The sequence below is a fragment of the Impatiens glandulifera genome, chromosome 1 (assembly GCF_907164915.1).
Source record: "Impatiens glandulifera chromosome 1, dImpGla2.1, whole genome shotgun sequence".
Taxonomy (NCBI): domain Eukaryota; kingdom Viridiplantae; phylum Streptophyta; class Magnoliopsida; order Ericales; family Balsaminaceae; genus Impatiens; species Impatiens glandulifera.
Window position 1 is genome coordinate 96,964,586 of NC_061862.1, and position 22,279 is coordinate 96,986,864.

Sequence of the window (22,279 nt, forward strand, 5' to 3'; positions counted from 1 at the left end):
CGAAATTATTATCCCAAAACTCACACACATTTGCCACGTGGAAAAACTAGGAACCAATAATCAAACGACTTTAAACTAACCAATGAAAGACAACCTTATCCTATCTACTTATCCAACATCATTTCGTCCATCCCCACTCAACTCCTATACCACTCTCTCTCACACAAACAAGAGAAAACAAAAAAAACAGAGAAGCTTAATTAATTAATTAACAATGGCCGCCTCAGCTGCCACCCTTATGCAGCCAACCAAGGTTGGTTCATTCCCGGCTCGTACCACCGCCGTCCAGCTCAGAACCTCCCAAACCCTATCCAAGAGCTTTGGAGTGGAATCTGGTACGGCCAGACTTACACTTTCTCTTCAATCCGATCTCAAGGAATTCACCCAAAGGTGCACTGATGCTGCCAAGATTGCCGGATTTGCTCTCGCCACTTCCGCCCTCGTTGTTTCGGTATATTTTCAACATTTCATTCCTAGTTATATTATAATTTGATTCTTATAATTAGATTAGAGTTTGAAGTGTTACTCAAAGGATCAAAAGTGTATGATCGCTCTAATTTCTTAGATAGATTCGAAAAAAGTTGAAAATCCTAGTATTAGTGAAAAAATGAGTTTGTGAATGAGAGAATTACATCATAATTCATAGAGGAAACAAATTAATATTGTTCAATTTATTATATATGTTAGGTTTTCGATGGATCATAGTTAGACTACCATGATCCTCTTTGGGTTTGATCGAAATTGTAGTTCCTATTTATAACAATGAGATCAGGGATGTCAATGAGGCTTATCATACCTATCTGTTTGACTGTTTGAGATCCATTGAATTGATTGGAAACCTTTTGCTGATGTTGTTTTCTTAATGTTTTTTTTTGCTTGTCTTTAAACATGGCGCAACTTGGTTTGTTTTCTATACAAAAGACATTATTTTTGTGCATCCCATTTTCCTTTCTTTTCAAAATATGAAAATATAAGTATACAAACAAACCATAAGTCAATTATTTGGTTTCCCTGTTGTATTTCTAGTTTTTGGGACAGACATTTAAATAACATCCTTGTCTCATCCCATTATACCGAAGAAAAACGTCCTATGCAGCTCAATTCTAGTGTAATCAGGGCGAACTGAACTTGCCATCCCTGAAATTACAATTTGAAATTTAAGCGCTTGTTTAATGTAGATTTTCTTTCTTTCTTTAGGGAGCCGGAGCCGAAGGAGTACCAAAAAGACTAACATTCGATGAAATTCAAAGCAAGACATACCTAGAAGTGAAAGGAACAGGAACAGCTAACCAATGTCCAACCATTGATGGAGGTGTAGACTCATTTTCCTTCAAAGCAGGCAAATATCAAATGAAGAAGTTCTGCTTAGAACCAACATCTTTCACAGTCAAAGCCGAAGGAATCGCCAAAAACTCCCCAGCAGAGTTTCAAAACACGAAGCTCATGACCCGTCTAACCTACACCCTCGATGAGATCGAGGGTCCTCTCGAGGTCTCCCCCGATGGAACCGTCAAGTTCGAGGAGAAAGATGGGATCGACTATGCTGCAGTCACCGTTCAGCTTCCTGGTGGGGAACGAGTTCCATTCTTGTTCACTGTCAAACAATTAGTTGCAACCGGAAAACCAGAAAGCTTCGGAGGAGACTTTTTGGTGCCTTCTTACAGAGGTTCTTCATTCTTGGACCCAAAGGGTAGGGGTGGTTCTACCGGTTATGATAATGCGGTTGCTTTGCCTGCCGGAGGGAGAGGAGATGAGGAGGAACTGAGTAAGGAGAATGTGAAGAATGTTGCATCTTCAAAGGGAAAGATTACTTTGAGTGTTACCAAGAGTAAGCCTGAGAGTGGGGAAGTAATTGGTGTGTTTGAGAGCATTCAACCTTCTGATACTGATTTGGGTGCTAAAGTTCCAAAGGATGTCAAGATTCAAGGTGTTTGGTATGCTCAGATTGAATCATAGATTATAATAATGTAAGTTTATTTTTGTGATCAAATCAAATTGAGTCATCTTGGATCTCTTTTTATTTTAACCTCTAAGGAGAAGAACTCAATAATGTATTTTTATTGTATATTATAATGTATTAATTCATTATAAAGTGTAAGGTTGTGAATTGAGATAATGGGTTCATCTAGATTCTATCTTCATAAAACAAGTCATTTCTGAAAACTTGACTCCAAACTTACATGAGTTTCTATTTGAAAAGGTGATTAATATGAACTTAACTAGGTCAGGTCTGGATACACCTTAAAGAAGGCACCAATGGAAGAATAATTATTCCTGCTGAATGAAGTGTTCAATTGAGTTCTAAGAGACATGTATCATGTTGTCTGATCTATGTGTATTTCGGCCATCTGTATATGTATTTGAATATAGAAATATGACACAAATATGAAAGTGTATTTAAATGAATACATTGTTTTGTTTGGACACAAAACACAATGGGTTTCATGGTTTAACAGTTCAACTGAAACATTCAACAAAAGTATTCAACTAAAAATGATACAAATAGAGACTCCCACTAGTACCAATTCTCACGATCTTAAAAGTCCTGAACCAAGTTATGGTCTTGGGTATGACCCAACAGATACCGATAGAGTTCCAAAAGGAGACTCATGATTCCAGGAGGCAGCAATAGTTGTGAAATGAAGTAAAATATGATGAGTCAATTCCACTTCCTTACGGTACAACATTCAAGTGACACTTATTATCCGTTAAAATGTCAACCCAATAATTTTCTTATATTTGATGACGGAGATTTATGCTATTTGGCTTCAAAAAGAATCTTTGATAACAAATTTTTTTTAAAAACTTTATTGAAATTGACCAAATCACAGATAAGCAAACTTTCCAACTCATTTTGTTCTTGAGTTCTAATCTATATATATATATCTATATCTATATATATCTATATATATATATATATATATATATATATATATATATATATATATATATATATATATATATATATATATATATATATATATAATGATGCTTAATTTTTAAAGTGTCCGGATTGTCGGGTCGAGAGCTGTGGTTAATTTGGATATATGTGAGAATAAATGGATACTTGGGTCGGATTGTGGGTTGACCCGGCCATAAACTTAAAACGGTTAAAAATAAAATTAAAAATGTTATAGGTATGGTTCGAACATGCAACTTAACAAAACAAATGCAACTTAACAAAACAAATACAACATTTTAACCAACTAGACTAATAACACTTTATATTTTAAATTCAACCCAAAATTTGAAAAATGCGTGACATTTTAACAATATAAGTTCAACTTTTTAACAAACTAATATATATATATATATATAATGATGCTTAATTTTTAAAGTGTCCGGATTGTCGGGGTCGAGAGCTTTGGTTAATTTAGATATATGTGAGAGTAAATTGATACATGGGTCGGATTGTAGGTTGACCCGCCCATAAAAATTTTACCGTAATATTTTTTTCACGGTTTTTTATATTATTACTCGTGCAAATGCACGAGATACATGCTAGTTTACTTAATTTTGATAATTTTTTTTACTTAACAATCATGTGATAGTGTTGTTTTGAAAAATACCCTTTTACCAAACAAACTTAAGAAGTGTCAAGTTTTAATGATGAAAATTCAATATACAGCAGTTTTATTTATTTATTTATAGAAAATAATTAACCAGTTTTTTCTTTATTAATAGGAAAATTTGATGAAATGACCCTAATAATTGTTGTGCAAATTATTCGTGCCTAATAAAAATTACGCAAATGACCACTTTCTATTTTTCAGACAAAATACCCCTGTCGCGTTACTCGACAGCACACTCGACGAATTAGGATTCCGTCGCGACGCTACGAAAAGTATTTTTGTTCGAAAAATAAGAAGGGATCATCTCCACGTTTAAGTCGATTGTTATGGTCAACTCATCAAATTTCCATCCTTATTTTAATTTTGAAAACATTAAAAATTATAAATATTTTCTTCAAGTTAACCAAAATATTACCCCTCCCTAAAAAGATGTGGTTTATTTGAATTTTGTTAATCAACTAATCCTTTAAATCACATCATTATTTATTTATCTAGGTCACAATCAAATGGGAGAGTAAACAATTTTATCAATCATATAGCATGTAGCATATCAAGTTTGCAAAGATTTGTACATCATAAAGATCTTTAACAAAGTGTGTTAAAAAACTCATAAAGTTAATTTTTTTTAATCATAATTTATTCAGAGAAAGAAGTCAGTAAGAACTTCATATTCATTGACTCAAGATGTTCCTAATGAAATATAACCTAACATTAGACTATTTACACTTGAAAGTGGATTTCATGAAATTATCCTGAACACATTCTGTTAGAAGGATCCTTAACTTAAAGAAGAACTTATTATGCTGAAATAAGAACTCACACAAAGAAATGTAAGCCTTGAATGCAAAAGAAAGCAAAGTTTTCAGACATCTAGAAAGGTGTTTTCCAAATGGAATCCAGTCAAATAAACTTCATCTCCTTCCTCTGAAACCCATAGAAGACAAAGGACATACCATAACTAACACCCACTAGACATGCCATTCCTGTTCATCAAAATTACTGTTTTCAGAACAATTAGAAACAGAGAGGAGAGAATAGAGAATAGAGAGGAAGAGAGATTGCCTTTTGTTGGGTAACATGAAATTGAAGATGAAGATGATGAGAAAGCTTGTAAGCAGAAAACCATGGAGAAAATGACAAGTCCAGAGCCGAATTTCTCTCTGACAACTCTCTCCCTCATATCAAATGACCAAAAACCTGCGATTCCTTTCAAATAATCTTCAACCAAAACCTTTGTTAGCAAGAAAAGACCCAACCAAAGCGTAATCTTGACCGATTGTCTCATTGATATCATCATCATGCTGCTTGTAAATACAGCGTTCACCAAATTTATAACACTTGCGGTTGCATAAAGGGGAAGCCAAAAGTACCAATCTGATTGTAAGGAAAAACATAATTGGGTTTTGATCGATTCTCATTAATTTTCATTTTAAGTAAGAAAACGTACCTGGGTCATCTAATTGTACAGATGCAGAGAAAGCAAAGAGTGCAGACATAAGAAGAGAGCAAACGATGAACAGTTGGCTTCTTCCAGATTCTAATTTCGCCATTTACGATCTCGTGTTTTCAAAGTCAATGCAGTTCTCAGGATATAATTAAAGAGATTCAAAGGATTTAGGAGTTAGGATGTCAAAATAATGAATAAATCACTACAAGTCAAACTCTGTTTTATTTTTTATTTTTATTTAAGAACACACCTAGAACTCGTTTGATTTGATTTTTTTCATTGTTTTGAAAACCATTTCGGTCATCAAACTGGTTTTTTGAGCGAACTTCGATTCAACCGGTTCAACCGTTAATTATTTTAAAAAGTAAATAAATTTAATTATATTAATATGTAGATGATATATATAATCACTTAGACATAGATAAAAATAATTAAATAAATATTAATTAAATTAAATATGATGTTCATTAAATTAATATCACATTAAATATTTATAATTTAAAATATTAAAAATTAAAACTATACCTAAATAATTATAATATGCTGTAAGTGAGGAAGGGTGGACCTGAGATATGATAGTCATTGAAAATTTAAAACTTGATGAAGAGTGATAGAGGAGGGAATTTGAGAGAAAATAGAAAAAAAATTGTTATCACTATTGGAAAATGAATAAAGGGTGAGGAGAAAGAAAATAGAAAAAATTTGTTATTTTTTTAGCCAATCAGATTGTGTCACGTTATTCCCTATAAAATTTTCTCTCTATCCTTACTCAAACTTGATTTGTTTTCATCTTTCTCCGCTTTCTTTCTCTATCTTCCCAAATCTGATCTGGTTTTAGTTTTATTTTTTTATATGTCAAAACTTTCGCTCGCGGTTCAGACGAAGGAGCAAACCAAAAAAACAAGAAGAACTAAAAGATAAGAATATTATATAATCACCTGTATCTTTCGAATCGAAAATTTTCGGTTCGGTTTTCTATTAGAATCGTCCGGTCGGACCGAATTTTGACCGATTCGTAAGATTATCGTATTGGAGTTAAGAACCGGACAATCCATCAAACTGTTTCGCGATCGGACCGGTTGAACCGCCGATCGGACCGCCGGTCGGACCGTGTATTTTAAAAATAATGGTTTTTTTTCATAATTTTTTTTTTAAAATTTTATACAAATTTTATCTCTAAAAATTATTGTCATTCTAATCATTAAATCACACATTTCATCAATTAAATACTAAAATACCCTTATTTTATTTTTAAAAAATTTATTTTTAAATACAAGAGGACATTATAATAATTTAATAAATAAAAATTCAAATAACTTATTTTTCAATATATTTTTTTTATAAAATCCTAAAATAACCTAATTAACTGTTTACAAGCCCCTGTCATGATTCCTAGTTTAACTTTACTTCTTGTTTATAAAAATTGAATTCCAAATATTTAAAGACTCTTAAATCAGTTTTTGTGAAAATGAGTTATTTCAGATTAAACTATTAATCTAATCATCATTCAATCAAATAATCTCATCCTAAAGTATGTTTTCTTCATCGAATAGCGCCCTACCATATTATTCGGTAAGGTATTCCCCGTTCGCGTGTTCTACGTCGTGTAAAAATCCATAATTTACTCGAACTTTTATAAATCGTAAAATTAAAATTATTTATAAACTCTTAAAATTTAAAATCATAAACATTTACTAGTTTAAGCATTTATTTAAATCAGACTAGCTTGTTTTTTTTAAATCTATCAATTATAAAATTTTAAGATTTAACTCAATTTTAATCAAAGTAAAAAATTGATTTAATGTATAATATCAATCATCTTTATAAGTTGGTCCAAGAATTGGGTTGTCAATTTGTCATAAAGAATATTCTTACCCCCAAATGCCCAATTAATAAATAATAAGATCTGAGGTTATTCTAGCCATTTGGTTTGATGGGCTTATCCCTTAAACTAGGCTTGTAAATAGACAACAATATGACAAATAATAAATCTCTGCAAATTTTGGAGGAGCATGAAAATGAGGCCCATGTATATTATAGTCCGATTTATTAATGTGTGGAGTTATATATATTTTAAAAAAAGTTATTAACAATTTCACATTTAAATTCAGATTCAATCGAATTCAATATTCCTAGTGATTTTGTATCCTTCTTTCTTTTATTCAAATATTTTTATAATCATCTCTTATTAGTTGGTTTGTTATATACATATTTAAATTTGTAGGCAGGAGGTGTTTTGACATAAATAAAATATATGTAAGATTATGAATTGGAGCGGATCATTTCAATCATTTTTCTTTATCTAAATGTACATTTTGATTGTTGGTGTTTATTCTTCTATTGTTCTGTGTATCGGTTTTAATCGTCAACAAGAAAAAATTTAAAAATCAAGTCAAATTTATCTATGCACCGATGTTACCACTTTAACGACAATTGTTTTATATCCGCGACGACATATTTATCGATATTACCACTTTAATGAAGAATGGTTTATCATCATTATTAGCAATTCAAGACTAGATATTTATTCCCGTTAATACTTTAATTCAGAGATGGTGTTTATTGTCACTAACACTTATTAACAACAACAAATACAATTGAGTAAGAAAAACAACTTTATAATTGATAGATGTCATGTATACAGTATATTGTTGTTTATAATCATACAAGTCAAGAGATGAGGTTTTAAAGACAAGTTTCAACATCTATTTGTTGACCAGAACAACTGAATTATTTAGTATAAATCATAAAAAGAAATTTTGTATTTTTAAGTACTCCATTAAGTTAGTTCAAGTGACACCCGAATGGTTTTTAATAGACTAAATTTAGTAGTTCGATTTTCATTTCAAACATTCTGCCAATTTAAGATTTTTGAAAAATAGATGTCATGCAAAACAAGGATGAATATATGCTGAAAAACAACTCAATCGAACCGTTTACCCGTTCTAAACATATTAAATAGGTTTATTTAAGAATTGTTTGATTTTATTTATATTAATTTTGATATAATATTCTATTATTAAAAAGAATCACCATTAAACCGCATCTCAACCGACAGTTAAAAGTACCAATTCAACCTATCCTCTCTAGCTAGGTCAGAACTCAGAATTGCTTAAAATGTTTCATCATTTTTTTATAAATGCTTAGGGTGGGTTGTGATTTATTATTATTTTGTTGACATATTGACAATAGAAAAAGAAAATCTTTAGTGATGATTGTTCAAAAGTGGAAATGGGCCCAAAGAAGCCCACGAAGAAATAAATTTTGGACAGATGGATAGGGTATGGCCCACTAGTCCAGCAATGTGTTGATCCACAATTGGATAGTTTTAGAGTGGTCACACATCTCTACAGTATGTGGTCTCTGTTCTTCTGATTCTTCCAACAGTTTTTGTCGATTCCACATATTAAATGAAAACCTTATCATCAACATTTAAATTTCAAATTTAAATTTAAATTTAAATTACTTAAACATTAATATTACTTGTTTTTTTTCGTGTGGATCAGAGAGAGACAAACAAACCATTTTGCAGTTTTCTGCACCAGCTTGTTTGATCGATCCTAGTTATTTTAGGGTTTTCTTTAGTTTTGTTTAAATAAATTTGTTTCATAAAAGGTAAATTATTTGAGTTTTTTATTGATTTAATTATTATAATGTCTTTTTATTTAAAATTAAAATTTAATAAGAATAAAGATATTTTAGTTGATAAAAATAATAATTTAATTGTTAGAATAATAGTGTGATGCGAGAGAAAAAATTCATCAAAATAAGAATTTAAAAAAAAAAAATCAAAAAAAATGACATCAAACTAACTTTAAGAGTTTGTTTAATATTGATTTTTTTTTTATAAAATTTGTATTGACTTAATTTTTTTAAGTTTAATAATCATTCTAGATGAAATAGAAAGATGAGGGAGAAAAATATTAAATAAAATATTTTAATATATTTTTTAAGAAAAAAACAAAAGAGATAGATAAAGTGAAAGTATGAAAAATATTGAAGGTTCATCTATAGCATCAAACCTGCTGGTCACTCTTTCTCACACACTAACAAGAACATTTAAAGGTTAGTTTGAGTAACTTATTCCCATTTTTTTTTTTATTGTTTTGGTCAATAAATAGTGAACTAAAGATTGAACTTAAAAAACCCTTAAATTGAAAGAATCGCTACAGTTGGAGAGTCGCGTTAACTTTCTTAAAGTAAATTAAATTTATACTAAAAATGACTTAAATTGAAATAATCGTTACGGTGGGGTGGAGATTAGTGTTAACTTTCTTAAATAAAGCAAAATGGTGACATGGTTGCTAAATTATCATTAAATAGTCCGACAAATTAAGCCACCCACTCACGATGTAACATTTATAACCTTTTAGTATATTGTTGATAAATTATATGTTCTCATTTATTTCCAAAACGCTCACGCTTTCTCTCACAACAAATGTTTTTTCTAAAAGAAAAATATATACATCTAACCATAAAACAATTAATCTCTTAAAATATTGGTCAATGTTGTTGCCCTTAAATTATTATTATTTGAATTCTATATAGGAAGTAATCTCATATTTATGGCTAACTTTTTTTTAAAAGTAGAAATCGAGATTAAAATTTTCAATCAATTAGACAAGTTTGTTGACATTTGAACTATTTTTAAAAATATCAAACATTTTTTTAAAGATAAGAACAAGAAATATATAAAATTACAACATTTCATCCCAATACAAATAAAAAATCTAGTTAATTTGTGGATACCTAATACTTCTTGCCTTCCAAAAACAAAATATCTCAAATTCATGAGAACATTGTCACCAAATATGAAAAAATATATATCAAAATTAATGATTAGAAAAATGGACAATTCAAGTGAGATTTATTTACAATTAATTTAATCATTTGTTTGGAATCTGATTGTGGGGTTAAATAAATCAATCTTGATACCAAATAAGTAAGTGACATCAATTGAATAAATAAATCTGATCATGTGACATTGATCATTTTTATGTTAAAAAATTGTAATGGAAAGTGGGAGGGGGAATGTAGGGAAATGACAAGTGATATTTCATGTAACTATTGAGGTAATGGGCCCTGCCCTTAAAGCAAACTAAAGAAAACAAAGGACAATGACTTAAGAGAAACCCTAAATCGAGAGAAAAAAAGAGATAATGACAGAATTTCAACCATTTCTTCTAAGGCATTTAGGGCTAGTTTGATCAAGTGGTTTTGGGGTTTTTTTCTTGGTTTTTATCCCCAAATCTAACAATCATTTCAACCATCTAATCAATTTTTTTTATTTAATTATATACAATTAATTTATTTTTAAAAATTAAAGTATATTTTTGACTTTTAACCAAACAAAACTAATTTATTAAAAATTTAATCAATCATAGTTTTTTAGAAAAAAAAACCTAAATAACCAAATATCAAACGAGCCCTTAGTGAGACATGTTTGGATGTAGTATGAAATAAGAATTTATTTATTTATTTATTTTAAAACCAAATTACAAGAACTCATACTCTTGTTCTTCTTAGAGGTTGTTCGGATTGTTTTTTTTTTTTTTTAAATTTTAGAGGGAGAAAGATTGGTGATAATTTTGAGGAGATGATGATTATTTTGAGTAAAAAGACTTAAAGAGTATTGATATATACAAATAAAATAAAAATAATAATTTAAAATAGAGGATATTTTAGTATTTAAGTCAATGATTTGATTGATGTGATATTGTGATGAATATAAGGGGAGTGAAATGATGTTTGATTTTGTATGAGTTTTTTTAAAAACCCATACCGAACAAGGCCTTAGGTTTTTTATTTAATATTTACAAACTCAATTTTTTAATAATCACTTGTCATCGATCACTTCACTAATTTCATTAATCAAAATACAAAAATACCATATATTTTAAGTTATTATTTTTTATTTTATTTATATATATATCGATACCTTTTAAGTATTTTTATTAAAAATAACCATCATTATTTTTTCTACCTCTAGGTTATTCAAATAACTCCAATCCAAACAAGGCCTTAAGTTATGAATTCAAGTTATATTATTTTTATATTTATTTTAATTTATTCTTGAATTTCTTTTAAGTTATAAAAAGATAAAATTTAATAAAAATAAAAGAGAAATGATATATACATTTTGTTGTATATATTATTTCTCAAAATAAAAAGATACACTATTTAATTTTATATCTGGAAATTTCAGATAATTAAATTCATCCATGTACTTTTATAATATTCAGCTTGACCCCAAACTCTTTTAATGACAATCTCCCTCCCCTCCCAACAAAATAAAGAAAAAAAAACCTCAAATTGATGATACCATTATAAAACATATATGTGCCATTAATTACAATTTAAAAAAAAAACATTTTAATTATTAGAAAAAAATATGAGTAACATATATGGAAAATATATATTTATTCAAATAAAGTGCCTATTCTTAGACTGCCTGCACCATATGAGTAGTGTAAATCACCTGTGACTTCATTTATTTATTTACTTGCTAAAAACCTAGGACTTTATTTAACCTGTCTATTCTTAGGCTTCTGTTAACATGCTATTCATGTAGCTTTCTTACAGCATCTGCATTGTGCTTGTTTTAAGTACAATAATAGCTATCTTTAATGGTTTGGGCATGCATGTAATATTTTTTAATTTATTAACACATGAAGAAATATAATAAGATTTGGCATAATTGTAAAAATCAAGATTTCTTCTTGTCTAAATAGAAACTTAGACAATATATTTAAAAATAACCCAAAAACTAATTAAATTGGTATTTTCGCTCTAACCAAATTTCTCAAATCATGAGGACATAAGTTGTCGCTCAAACGACACTAAAATTTACATCATTGCGAAGAAAAAAAAATTCAACTCGTATGATCAATAAGTAACCCAATAAGTAACCCAATAGTGTCCACGTATACAGCTCAATTGAAAAACTACATTAGAGACAATTTTGGGTCAACCAAAATTATAACTTTATATACTTGTTTTATAGGGGTAATTCATAAAATTATTAAGAAATATCTTTGTAGAATCAGGTTCAAGTTTAGTTTGAGAGTTATTTGATCAGATAAATTACAATTTTTTATCATTGATAATTAAATTGCTGAAACAGACTTTTTTTTTCTAAAAAAGTTGTGTAAATTATATAATCAATTTCTATTAATTGAGAAAATAATTTAATTTTTGGAGCGAATTTGGTCATAGTTATCAATGATGCGTTACACTACTCAATGCAATTATTGATTTATTCATATGAATTCTCCATTTGACACAAAGACATGACACTCAAGGTACTCAACATGTGGATCCATCTAGAGATGATCATGTAAAGGTAGACCAAGCAACATGTGGATCCATCTAGAGACGATCATGTAAAGGTAGACCAAGAGTTCTTAACGTAAATAGAGTCATTCTACATGGATCCATCAAGAGACGATCGTGTAAAGGGAGGCCAAGAGTTCTGAATGTGAATAGAGAAACACCTATAGAACTATTTCAAATAAATTGTGAACCATTTCCCAAACTAACTTGATTTGTCATTGAACTTCCTAAACTAACTTAATTTATTCATTCACAAACTAACTAACTAGTTTATTATTTTTAAAATTTATTATTAGATTTAAATTCATTATATATATATATATAAATTTTTTATTTACAAATTTGATATATTTAAATTATTATTTATATAAATTAAATTATTTATATTTTGATATATATTTTAAATTACTATTTTTATAAATTTGATTAATTATATTTTGATATATATTTACATTTTTTTATAAATTTAATTATTTATATTTTATTATATATATTTACATTTAAATTATTATTTATATAATGTAATAAATATTCCCTTAAATAATCGATAAATACTAATAAATTTAAAATTTCTTAATCATAATAATATAATAATTAACCATCCATAAAAATGATTACAATCATAATTTTTTTATATTATTGACGATTTTGCTTAGGACATTGTTAGCTACGTCTTGTATGACCTTCTTGGCCATACCTCCCACAAATGATGGTCTTTCGTGAGTTATTAATTTCAATTCGAATATGTTGACTTTGACCTCGTTACTTTTTCTTCTTTTTCAAATTTTCATTGGAAACAAAATTACCATATTTCTTCCAATCATGTGATATTGAGAACGTCCAATATGATTCATTAGGTATGGGGTGAAAATCATACTACCACATCATAGAAAGTGTTGTTAGATTGTGATATGTATTGATGTATTGAATTCAATCGAGATTGCACACTATACAACTGACAACTATATGTGAACATGGAAAGTGATATCGACACTATTTTCCACAAGAAAAAAACATTTAGATAGGTCAACGATATGTTTGTTGCCACCTTTCCAAGAATCATTACTCGTTTTATAACGTGTAGTAGTCACCTCAAAGATTCCACTTTACATTGTATGAAATAATTGTGTGTTGATGCCTTGCTTTCGATATTTTCAAATAATTTTCTTGATATGCCGATTTTGAAGATCATTCAAAGTTTGAGTACGCCATTCAATAATTTAAAGAAATGATGATTGTAATCATTTTATGAATAGTTAATTATTATATATTATAGTTAAGATATTTTAAATTTATTAATATTTATCAATTATTTATTAGAATGCTAAAGGAAATATTATTACATTATATAAATAATAATTGAAATATATATATATATATATATATATATATATATATATTAAAATATAAATGATCAAATTTATAAAAAATAATAATTTAAAATATATATTAAAATATAAATAATCAAATTTATAAAAATAATAATTTAAAATATATATCAAAATATAATGAATTAATTTATACAAATAATAATTTAAATATATCAAATTTATAAAATAATAATTTAAATATTTATATATATATATAATGAATTTCAATTTAATAAACAAATAAATAATAATAAAAAACTAAGTTTAAATAGTAAACTAGGTTAGTTTGGAAATAAATGTTTAGTTTGGAAATGAATTAACAAAATATGTTAGTTTCGGAAGTTAAACGTCATTGAACCATTGCAAATTGGAATGCCTGGGGAATCACAATTTAGAGGGAGACCCTAGGAGCTAATTTTGTATTCTCAAAAGATTTTTTTAAGTTCAGGAAACCTCATAACAAGGATTTTGACATGTCTACCTACAACTAACAACCCTACCAATCGTAACCCAAATTTCCTCTATTCACTCCAAACTGGTAAAACATTGCGAGGAAAACAAGACAAAAGACGAATAAAGGAGTCAATGTACACTAAGAGAAAAAAGGCCTTCTGTAATAAAATTCAGTAACGGTTATCCCTTTCTAGTGCCCTTACAGATAACAATATCAGTAATGGTTATCCCATTCTAGTGCCATTACAGATAGTTATTACAATAACGGTTCTCACATTCTAGTGCCGTTACAGATAGTTATTACAGTAACGGTTCTTCCTTTCCATTGCCGTTACAGATAAAAATAACAATAATGGTATCATTGCTGTTATAGATAAAAATAACAGTAACGGTATTATTGCCGTTACAGATAAGTGTATCAGTAACGGTGTTGAATAGTCGTTACTAATGATTCATACGTATCTGTAATGTGCGTGTCTATAACGAATCGTAACGGCGTTATGTGCCCTTACTGAAAATAAATAGTAACGACTTTTAGTGCTTTCTGTAACGGCGTTAGCCCTTACTGATGCCTGTTTTTTTACTAGTGATAGAAGCCCGTGAAAGTAAGTTATTGAAAGGGAAGGTGGTGATGACTATGACAATTATAATCTATTTTACGGTTTTCGATCTGAATTGTCTTGTTTGAGGATAGTTTTTTCTCGATTTGACTGATAATTGGTTGGGGATAGGGAGATGATATTAATTTGTATCCCCTCACTATCTGCTTCCGATCCCATCCCGAACACTAATAAACGTAACTAAATTATATATATATTTATTTATTGAATTATCATATTAAATAAGAAACTAAGTATATGTTTTATAAAATATTATGAATTTTCAATATATTAGTTTATATATTATATAAAAACACATTCTTATATACCACGATCATTTTTTAAATTTGAATTGATGGGGATGATAGTAAAAAAAATTCAATCAGCTAAATAGTTATCCCTATTTATGACATGGTAAAGAAACATCAAAGTGTGTGAAGATGGTGATGACTGACGTCATGATGGGATCGAAATCACACTTCTTCAAATAGCCAACATACTAATATTGAGAATGATGGAGTACTTTCCCTCAATTCGATTAGGGTTGTTATGGATTGTTGTACATATATATAAAGTAGAGAAAATAGTCTAGATGATTAAGATAATATAAGAACATCGAGAACATTGCATGCATACAAGTATTATCGGTAATATTTGGTCCAATATTCTAGACGTAATTATAGGCATAATATTAACCGTATTATTTGATCAAATATTCTAGATGTAATTACAGACATAATTTAGGGAGATAGTTATGGAATCTTTTGTATATATATATATGGGTTGTTTCACAATGTAGAGATCAAGAAAATATACATACTCTTTTTCAATCTTATTATGGTATCAGAGCTCTCTCGATGAAATTTTTTATTTTTTTTTCAAAATTTTCAACCTTGATTTTTTTTTTCTTTCAGCGTCTTCTTTCTCTGATTAACCCTAACCGACTCTAAATCCCAGCCATGGCATCTGAATCAACTGATGGAACCTCTTATGTTGCTCATTATGAGTCTTTCTCTCCATATTACATTCATCCCAATGAAGGTACAAGCTTTATTATTATCCCGGTTATATTACTGTGATAATTTCAAAGATTGGAGGCATATGATATGTAATAATCTTCGTGCGAAAAACAAACTAGGCTTCCTTAATGGTGATATCACACCTCTAGCATCCACTCATCAAGATTTTGATCAATGGGGTATTATTAATTCCTTACTTAATGCATGGATCGTGAATACATTGGATGAATCGATCCGGAGTCACATTCGTTATTCGGATAAGGTTAAGGATTTGTGGAATGATCTTTATGAGCAATTTTCCATGGGAAATGGACTGCGTATTCTAGAGCTTAAGTCTCAGATTACTGAGTGTAAACAACATGGTAAGTCTATTTCTAAATACTATTCCAAATTGCGTCGTTTACAGGAGGATTTAGCTGCGATTGAGAAGTTGCCAAAGTGCACCAGTGCGGATGCACTTGAGTATACACGAATTCAGAATCATGCTATTCTTCATCAATTTTGTATGGGATTGGATTATGCTCTAATGATGGATCAATTACATGTACTTAATTTTTCATATGCTAAGGTTATTGTTGAGGGCGAAAGAGATTATTTCAGAAAGGAAATCTACTCCTAGGACTGAGGCTGTCGGTTTTTCAGCCAATGATGTAGTCTCAAGGCATCCTAACAGGTCCGACTAGGGGTGTAAACGAGTCGAGCCGAATACATACTACTTGAACTCGACTCAAATTGCATTATAAATACTCGAACTCGATCGAGTATCAACATTTATACTCAAACTCGGCTCAATTACAATTCGAGCTACTCGAGCTCGAACTCGAAAATTAAATTTTATTAATTAAAATTATATTTACCACTAAATAATATCTCAAACATAATATATAATTTATATTTCAGAAGCTACATATATATAATCACAACATTATTTAAGAATAAGAAATATAAATATCATCACATAATTTAAAGATAATCATTTTATCACAAACATCTCATTTAGAAATTACAAACGTAATTAAATATTTAAAAGATGTTCATCACAAATATTACAAGTTTGGAAATATGATGCACTAGTCATATAATGATCTTGAAATTATACAATATTCAAAATATGAAATAGTGAAAGCAATGAACAAGTTGCTTCGTTTGTAGTAGAATTTAAAAAATATATGTTTCGAAGTTTTTTGATGGAGAAAAAATCTGAAAGATGGACCAAGGACGAATGAAAAAAAAAGAGAGAGATTTAACCGTTTGAAAATGGAAGGAGAAAAGAGAGAAGAGTTTGACCATTTGAAAAAGGATGGAGAAGAAAGAGAGAGATGAGTTTGACTATTTAAAAATGGAAGAAGTAGAAAACAGGAATAGAATGAGAAGAAAGAGATGAGTTTGGTTGTTTGAGAATGAAAGGAAAGAGAGATTAAGGGTTTAAGAAGGAAAGTCGTAGCCTCGTAGTTTTTTTTGGTTATAATATAATATAATATAAAACTACTCGTGAGCTACTCGAACAACAAATATAAAGCTTAAGCTCAAGCTCGATTTTATAATCGAGCTACTCGACCTCAACTCGAGCTCGATCAAACCGAGTTCAAGCCGAGCTTTGGCCGAGCTATTCACAATCTACTCACGAGCAGCTTGACTCGTATACACTCCTAGGTTCGACAATGACTTGGATAAGTAGGTTTGTAGCAATTGTAATAAAAAAAGCATACAAAGGATATTTACTTTGGGATTTATGGCTATCTGGAGTGGTATAAAGAACGACGTGCTAAGAGTGGTACTCGCGGTGGTCATGGTGGACAACAACCACTAGTAAAAAATACACAATTATTGAGAATGATCACTAAGAGAGAAAGAATACTCTCGGTGATATTAATATCACCGAGAGCAAATGGTTGCTTTCGGTAAAATTATGATTATAATCGAGAGTAGAGGATTGCTCTCAGTAAAAAAGTTAAATTTTTCCGTAACTAATTCCAGCCACCCAACTAACTTTATTTCTCTCTTATTCTCTCTTCTTCCTCCATTCTGTCCTCTCTTATTCTCTCTTCTTCCTCGTTAACTTTGCTCTTCTTAATTTATATAGTATATTTCTAGATCTCTAATTTGAACAGATCTGAAGAAGTCAGTCCGTACTTCTGACGAGATTAACGGTGGCATCAAAGAATCACCTAGTCTGTACTATTCGTCGTCAAGGAATGTCGTCGAGCCTTCACCTCATATCTGTAATTTCATCGGCTTCTGTAAACTCTGTCGAGTACAGAAACTAATCAAACTGTTACCTAAGATCTACAAAATAGCAATTCCACCTCAGATCTGCACAAAGAGCAACCAGTTACCTCAAATCTATAAATCCACTTGTTATTGTTGTTCTAAGACAAATAAATCAAGATGGGATCGCACCAAATTCCCTCCAAATAACAAACTCACTTGTACGATTCATCCTTCTCTACTTTCACATCTCAAGATTCCTTTTCTATTTTCTTCTTCTTATCAGAGGTGCGTTCTGCAAAAGTTTTAACAAAACAAAACCCCTCTTTTTTCTCTCCACTATATTGCTTGTTGTGCTTTCACAATGTCTGCTATTCTAAATCCTTGTATATTTTTCTCCACTTATTGAAAAAGTTAATCATTTTCTGCATGCCTTGCTGTAATATATTTACTTAGATCCGTCTATCTCTGTGGATTCCGTGTTTTTGTTTGTTATCATTTACTTTTACATATGTTGCTTTTACCGTCACCTAGATCTAGCGAAAATAAATTATATTTTGTTTGTTGCTATTGTTTGTTTATCAGATCTATAATTTGTTGGACTATTCAGATTTCAGATTATATTTTTTTAGAAAGGTTTATTATCACCGAGAGCCAATAGCTCTCGGTAAAAGAAATTAAATATCTTTAAAGGCGACAAATGTTCTCGGTGATATTAATTTTTCCTTCACTGACAGCCATATCACCGAGACACTACGAGAGCATTTATTTCTCTTGATTAATACTATCACTGAAGGAATTTTGTCTTTCTCCGAGGGTTTTCTCTCCTTAAAAATTAATTTTTTACTAGTGAACCACAACGTGACGCACATCTCAAGTTGCTCCTCGCTACAATACCATAGCTCCGGGGTGTAACCTTGCCTCTCACATGGAAGTCGTCTCCTCTAGTGAGGTGTCTATCGGTTTGACTAACTGTGCATATTTCTATCTATTTTCGATGAGTATTGGTCACAATTGATGCAAACTGTGAATAACATCAATGCTTTTTCTGACAAATTATATGGTATGTCTTTTACTAATAATTGTATTATTGATACGGGGCTTCGAATCATATGAATGGTAACATCAAGCTCAATTAATAATAGTGTTGGTTTACCTAATGGTGATGCGATATCAGTGACAAAAATTGGTAGTATTTTACTTGATGGATTGTCGCTTGATAATGTGCTATATGTTCCATCGATTACTTGTAATTTATTATTGTTATCTCAATTCAATGATGTTCGTCGTTATATTATTATTTTTACTAATATTCTTTGTGTTATTTAGGACCGCACTTTGAGAAACCTAATTGGAGTGGGTGGTGCTATCTAGAGGGGTCTATATTTTTTATCCGATTGTGACTCCAACAATTCAAGTTAATGCAGTTTATAATAAAGGATCTGATGTGTTGATGTGTTAAGGCACTAGCGCTTAGGTCATCCCTCTATGAAAGTTATTTTTGCTTTACATTTTGTTTCACAGACTTGAAGAAAGGTTGTTCTACGAACTGCCAAATTTGTTTTATGAGCAAACAAACACGTGCTCCTTTTTCTATTAGTTTTACCCATGTTACTAGTCCATTGTGATATTTGGGGACCAAACAAGATTTTATCTAGTTGTGGAACTCATTATTTTCTTACTCTTATTGATGATTTTTCCCGCACTACATGGGTATTTTTTATGTTTTGCAAAAGTGTAGTTGGTGTTTTGATTAAGCAATTTTTTAAAATGGTAAAAACATAATTTGATAAACGTATTCGTGTGATTCGTTCGGATAATGGCACTGAATTTACCTCCTTGGAATCATTTTTTGTTGAAAAAGACATCCTTTTACAAACTTCTTGTGTTGATACGACTCAACAAAATGGTAGAGTTGAACGTAAGCACCATCATATTCTTAACGTGGCCCGTACAATACGTTTCAAGCTAAGCTTCCACAATATTTTTGGGGAGAATATGTACTTACTACTGCGCACCTAATCAATTTCACGCCAACACCTTTGTTGGATCTTAAGACTCCGTATGAATGTCTTTTTGGTAAACCACCACCTCATTCTTCCCTTAAGGTTATTGGTTATTTATGTCATGCCTAAAATTCTCCGTATATTAAAGATAAATTCGACACACACTCATGTCGTTGTATATTTGTGGGATATCTGTTTGGTAAAAAGGGCTGGCAGTTATATGATCTTAAATCCCAAAAACAATTTGTAAGTCGTGACGTTCAGCTTTTATATGATCATTTCATTTACTTGGATTTTATTCAGATACGGCTAAAACTAAATGGAAAATATATTTTAATCAACAATCATTATGGGTTGATTCAGATGATGACATTTGTATCGACTCTAGGGGAGTTCGGTCGAGCCCTCTCAGTCCACAACTACTGTCTCGACCCTAGAGGAATTGGGTCGTGGCTTGTGTACCAAAACTGTTTCGACTCGTCTTCGCGATCATCTGACTAATACAGTGATTCAATAAAATATAGACCCCCTACTACTACATCACCATCACCTTTAGGGACCTCGGGTAAACCCGTTGACATTGCATGTTTTGTAAATTATAATAATTTTGTTGTCACTCATCAGTGTTATCTAGCAACTCTTTCTGATAACAAAGAGCCATCCTCTTTTATGGAGACTGTTAAATCACCGCAATGGCAAACAACAATGACTAACAAAATCTATACTTTGGAACGCAACAGTACTTGGACTTTAACCCGGTTGCCTACTGGTAAGAAAACAATTAACAATGGTTGGGTTTATAAAATTAAACGTACCTCTTCTAGCACGGTGGAACGTTATAAAGTACGTCTAGTAGTTCATGTTAACCGAAAATGTTCTTGCATTATACATAAATTTTTGCTCTAGTTGTGAAAATGGGTACTAAACACATTTTTCTTGTTATTGTTGTTATTTTTAATTGGGAACTTCATCAGATGGATGTGCATAATGCTTTTTTGCACAGTGACTTGTCTGAGAAAGTGTATATACGTCCTCTACTAGGCTATTTTACTCCTTCTAGTATGGTTTGTCGCTTATGCAAATCTTTATATGGGTTACGTCAAGCTCTTCGTTAGTGGCTCTTTAAGTTGTCTACATTGCGATCATATGGGTTTACTCAATCTTATGTTGATTATTCCCTATTTAGCCTTATTCAAGATGCCTATTCTATCCATGTGTTGGTTTATGTGGATGATTTAATTATTGTTGGTAGTTCTTCCACGCTGATTTCTCGTTTTAAGGATTACTTGCATTTGTGTTTTCATATGAAGGACTTGGGGCGTTTGAAGTATTTTCTTGGTATTTAGGTGACTTGAGGTCCCGATAGGATTTTTTTATCCCAACGCAAGTATGTGATAGATTTATTAACTAAAGTTGATATTCTTGGGTGTCGCCCTATTGACACACCTATGGAGAAAAATCACCGTCTTGCTTCATTTACTATTGATATCTTCGATCAATCTGACCAATTTCGGCATTTGGTTGGTCGCTTGGTCTATCTTTCGGTTACTCACACAGATTTGACTTATGTTGTTCACACTCTAGCACAGTTTCTAAGTAATTCAATGAAACACCTTGGGATGCTGCTTTGCGAATTCTTCGGTATCTTAAGGGCCATCTGGACCAAGGTATTTATTTGCGACTTACATCGTCTTTGACTTTGCGAGTGTACTCAGACAGTGATTGGGCTGCATGTCTTCTCACTCGTCACTCTCTTATTGTATATGTGGTTTTTCTTAGACATTCTCCTATTTCTTAGCGTACCAAAAAACAACCTACTATTGTCTGTTCCTCTACTGAAGCTGAATATCGTGATATGGTAGTTACTACTGTGAACTAATATGGCTCAATTCTTTACTGAAGACTCTTGGAATTTTCCATATGTTCCCTATTTACCTCTTCTATGATAGTTAGTCGACTTTTCACATCGCTAGTAACTTGTTTTTCATGATCGTACGAAGCATATTGAGATTGACTCTCACTTTATTCGGGATGAGCTGATTTCTAGAAACATTGTCACCCAATATATGCCTACTGGTCATCAATTAGCTGACATTTTGACTAAGGCCTTGGGACATTCATATTTTACTTTCTTCTTCGCAAGTTGGGCATTCGTGATCTCTCTACTCCCACTTGAGGAGAGTATTAGCTGTATTATTTGGTCCAATATTCTGGACCTAATTATAGACATAATATTAGCTGTATTATTTGGTCAAATATTTTGGACGTAATTA

General features: G+C 30.5%; 2 protein-coding genes across 2 annotated transcripts; one reads left to right on the plus strand and one right to left on the minus strand.

The window, feature by feature from the left end:
* The first annotated feature begins 155 nt into the window (after window positions 1-155).
* On the plus strand, window positions 156-2,128 carry LOC124919367 (oxygen-evolving enhancer protein 1, chloroplastic-like). The gene is made up of 2 exons (XM_047459596.1): window positions 156-451; window positions 1,198-2,128. Exons 1-2 carry the CDS (start codon window positions 215-217, stop codon window positions 1,954-1,956), a joined length of 996 nt encoding a protein of 331 aa, XP_047315552.1. The 5' UTR covers window positions 156-214; the 3' UTR covers window positions 1,957-2,128.
* A 2,191-nt stretch (window positions 2,129-4,319) lies between these two features.
* Window positions 4,320-5,161, minus strand: LOC124922430. Its single transcript, XM_047463159.1, has 3 exons — window positions 5,020-5,161; window positions 4,635-4,946; window positions 4,320-4,555 (listed from the first exon to the last, which is right to left on the minus strand). Exons 1-3 carry the CDS (start codon window positions 5,120-5,122, stop codon window positions 4,473-4,475), a joined length of 498 nt encoding a protein of 165 aa, XP_047319115.1. The 5' UTR covers window positions 5,123-5,161; the 3' UTR covers window positions 4,320-4,472.
* Between the last annotated feature and the right edge of the window lie 17,118 nt (window positions 5,162-22,279).

Bases quoted from the DNA above. Each gene is read 5' to 3' on its own strand.
- LOC124919367 (XM_047459596.1), top strand. From the start codon at position 215: ATGGCCGCCTCAGCTGCCACCCTTATGCAGCCAACCAAGGTTGGTTCA. The intron at 452-1,197 runs GTATATTTTCAA...TTCTTTCTTTAG, and splicing joins CTTCCGCCCTCGTTGTTTCG to GGAGCCGGAGCCGAAGGAGT.
- LOC124922430 (XM_047463159.1), bottom strand. From the start codon at position 5,122: ATGGCGAAATTAGAATCTGGAAGAAGCCAACTGTTCATCGTTTGCTCT. The intron at 4,947-5,019 runs GTACGTTTTCTT...CCTTACAATCAG, and splicing joins TGTACAATTAGATGACCCAG to ATTGGTACTTTTGGCTTCCC. The intron at 4,556-4,634 runs GCAATCTCTCTT...TTTGATGAACAG, and splicing joins TTCATGTTACCCAACAAAAG to GAATGGCATGTCTAGTGGGT.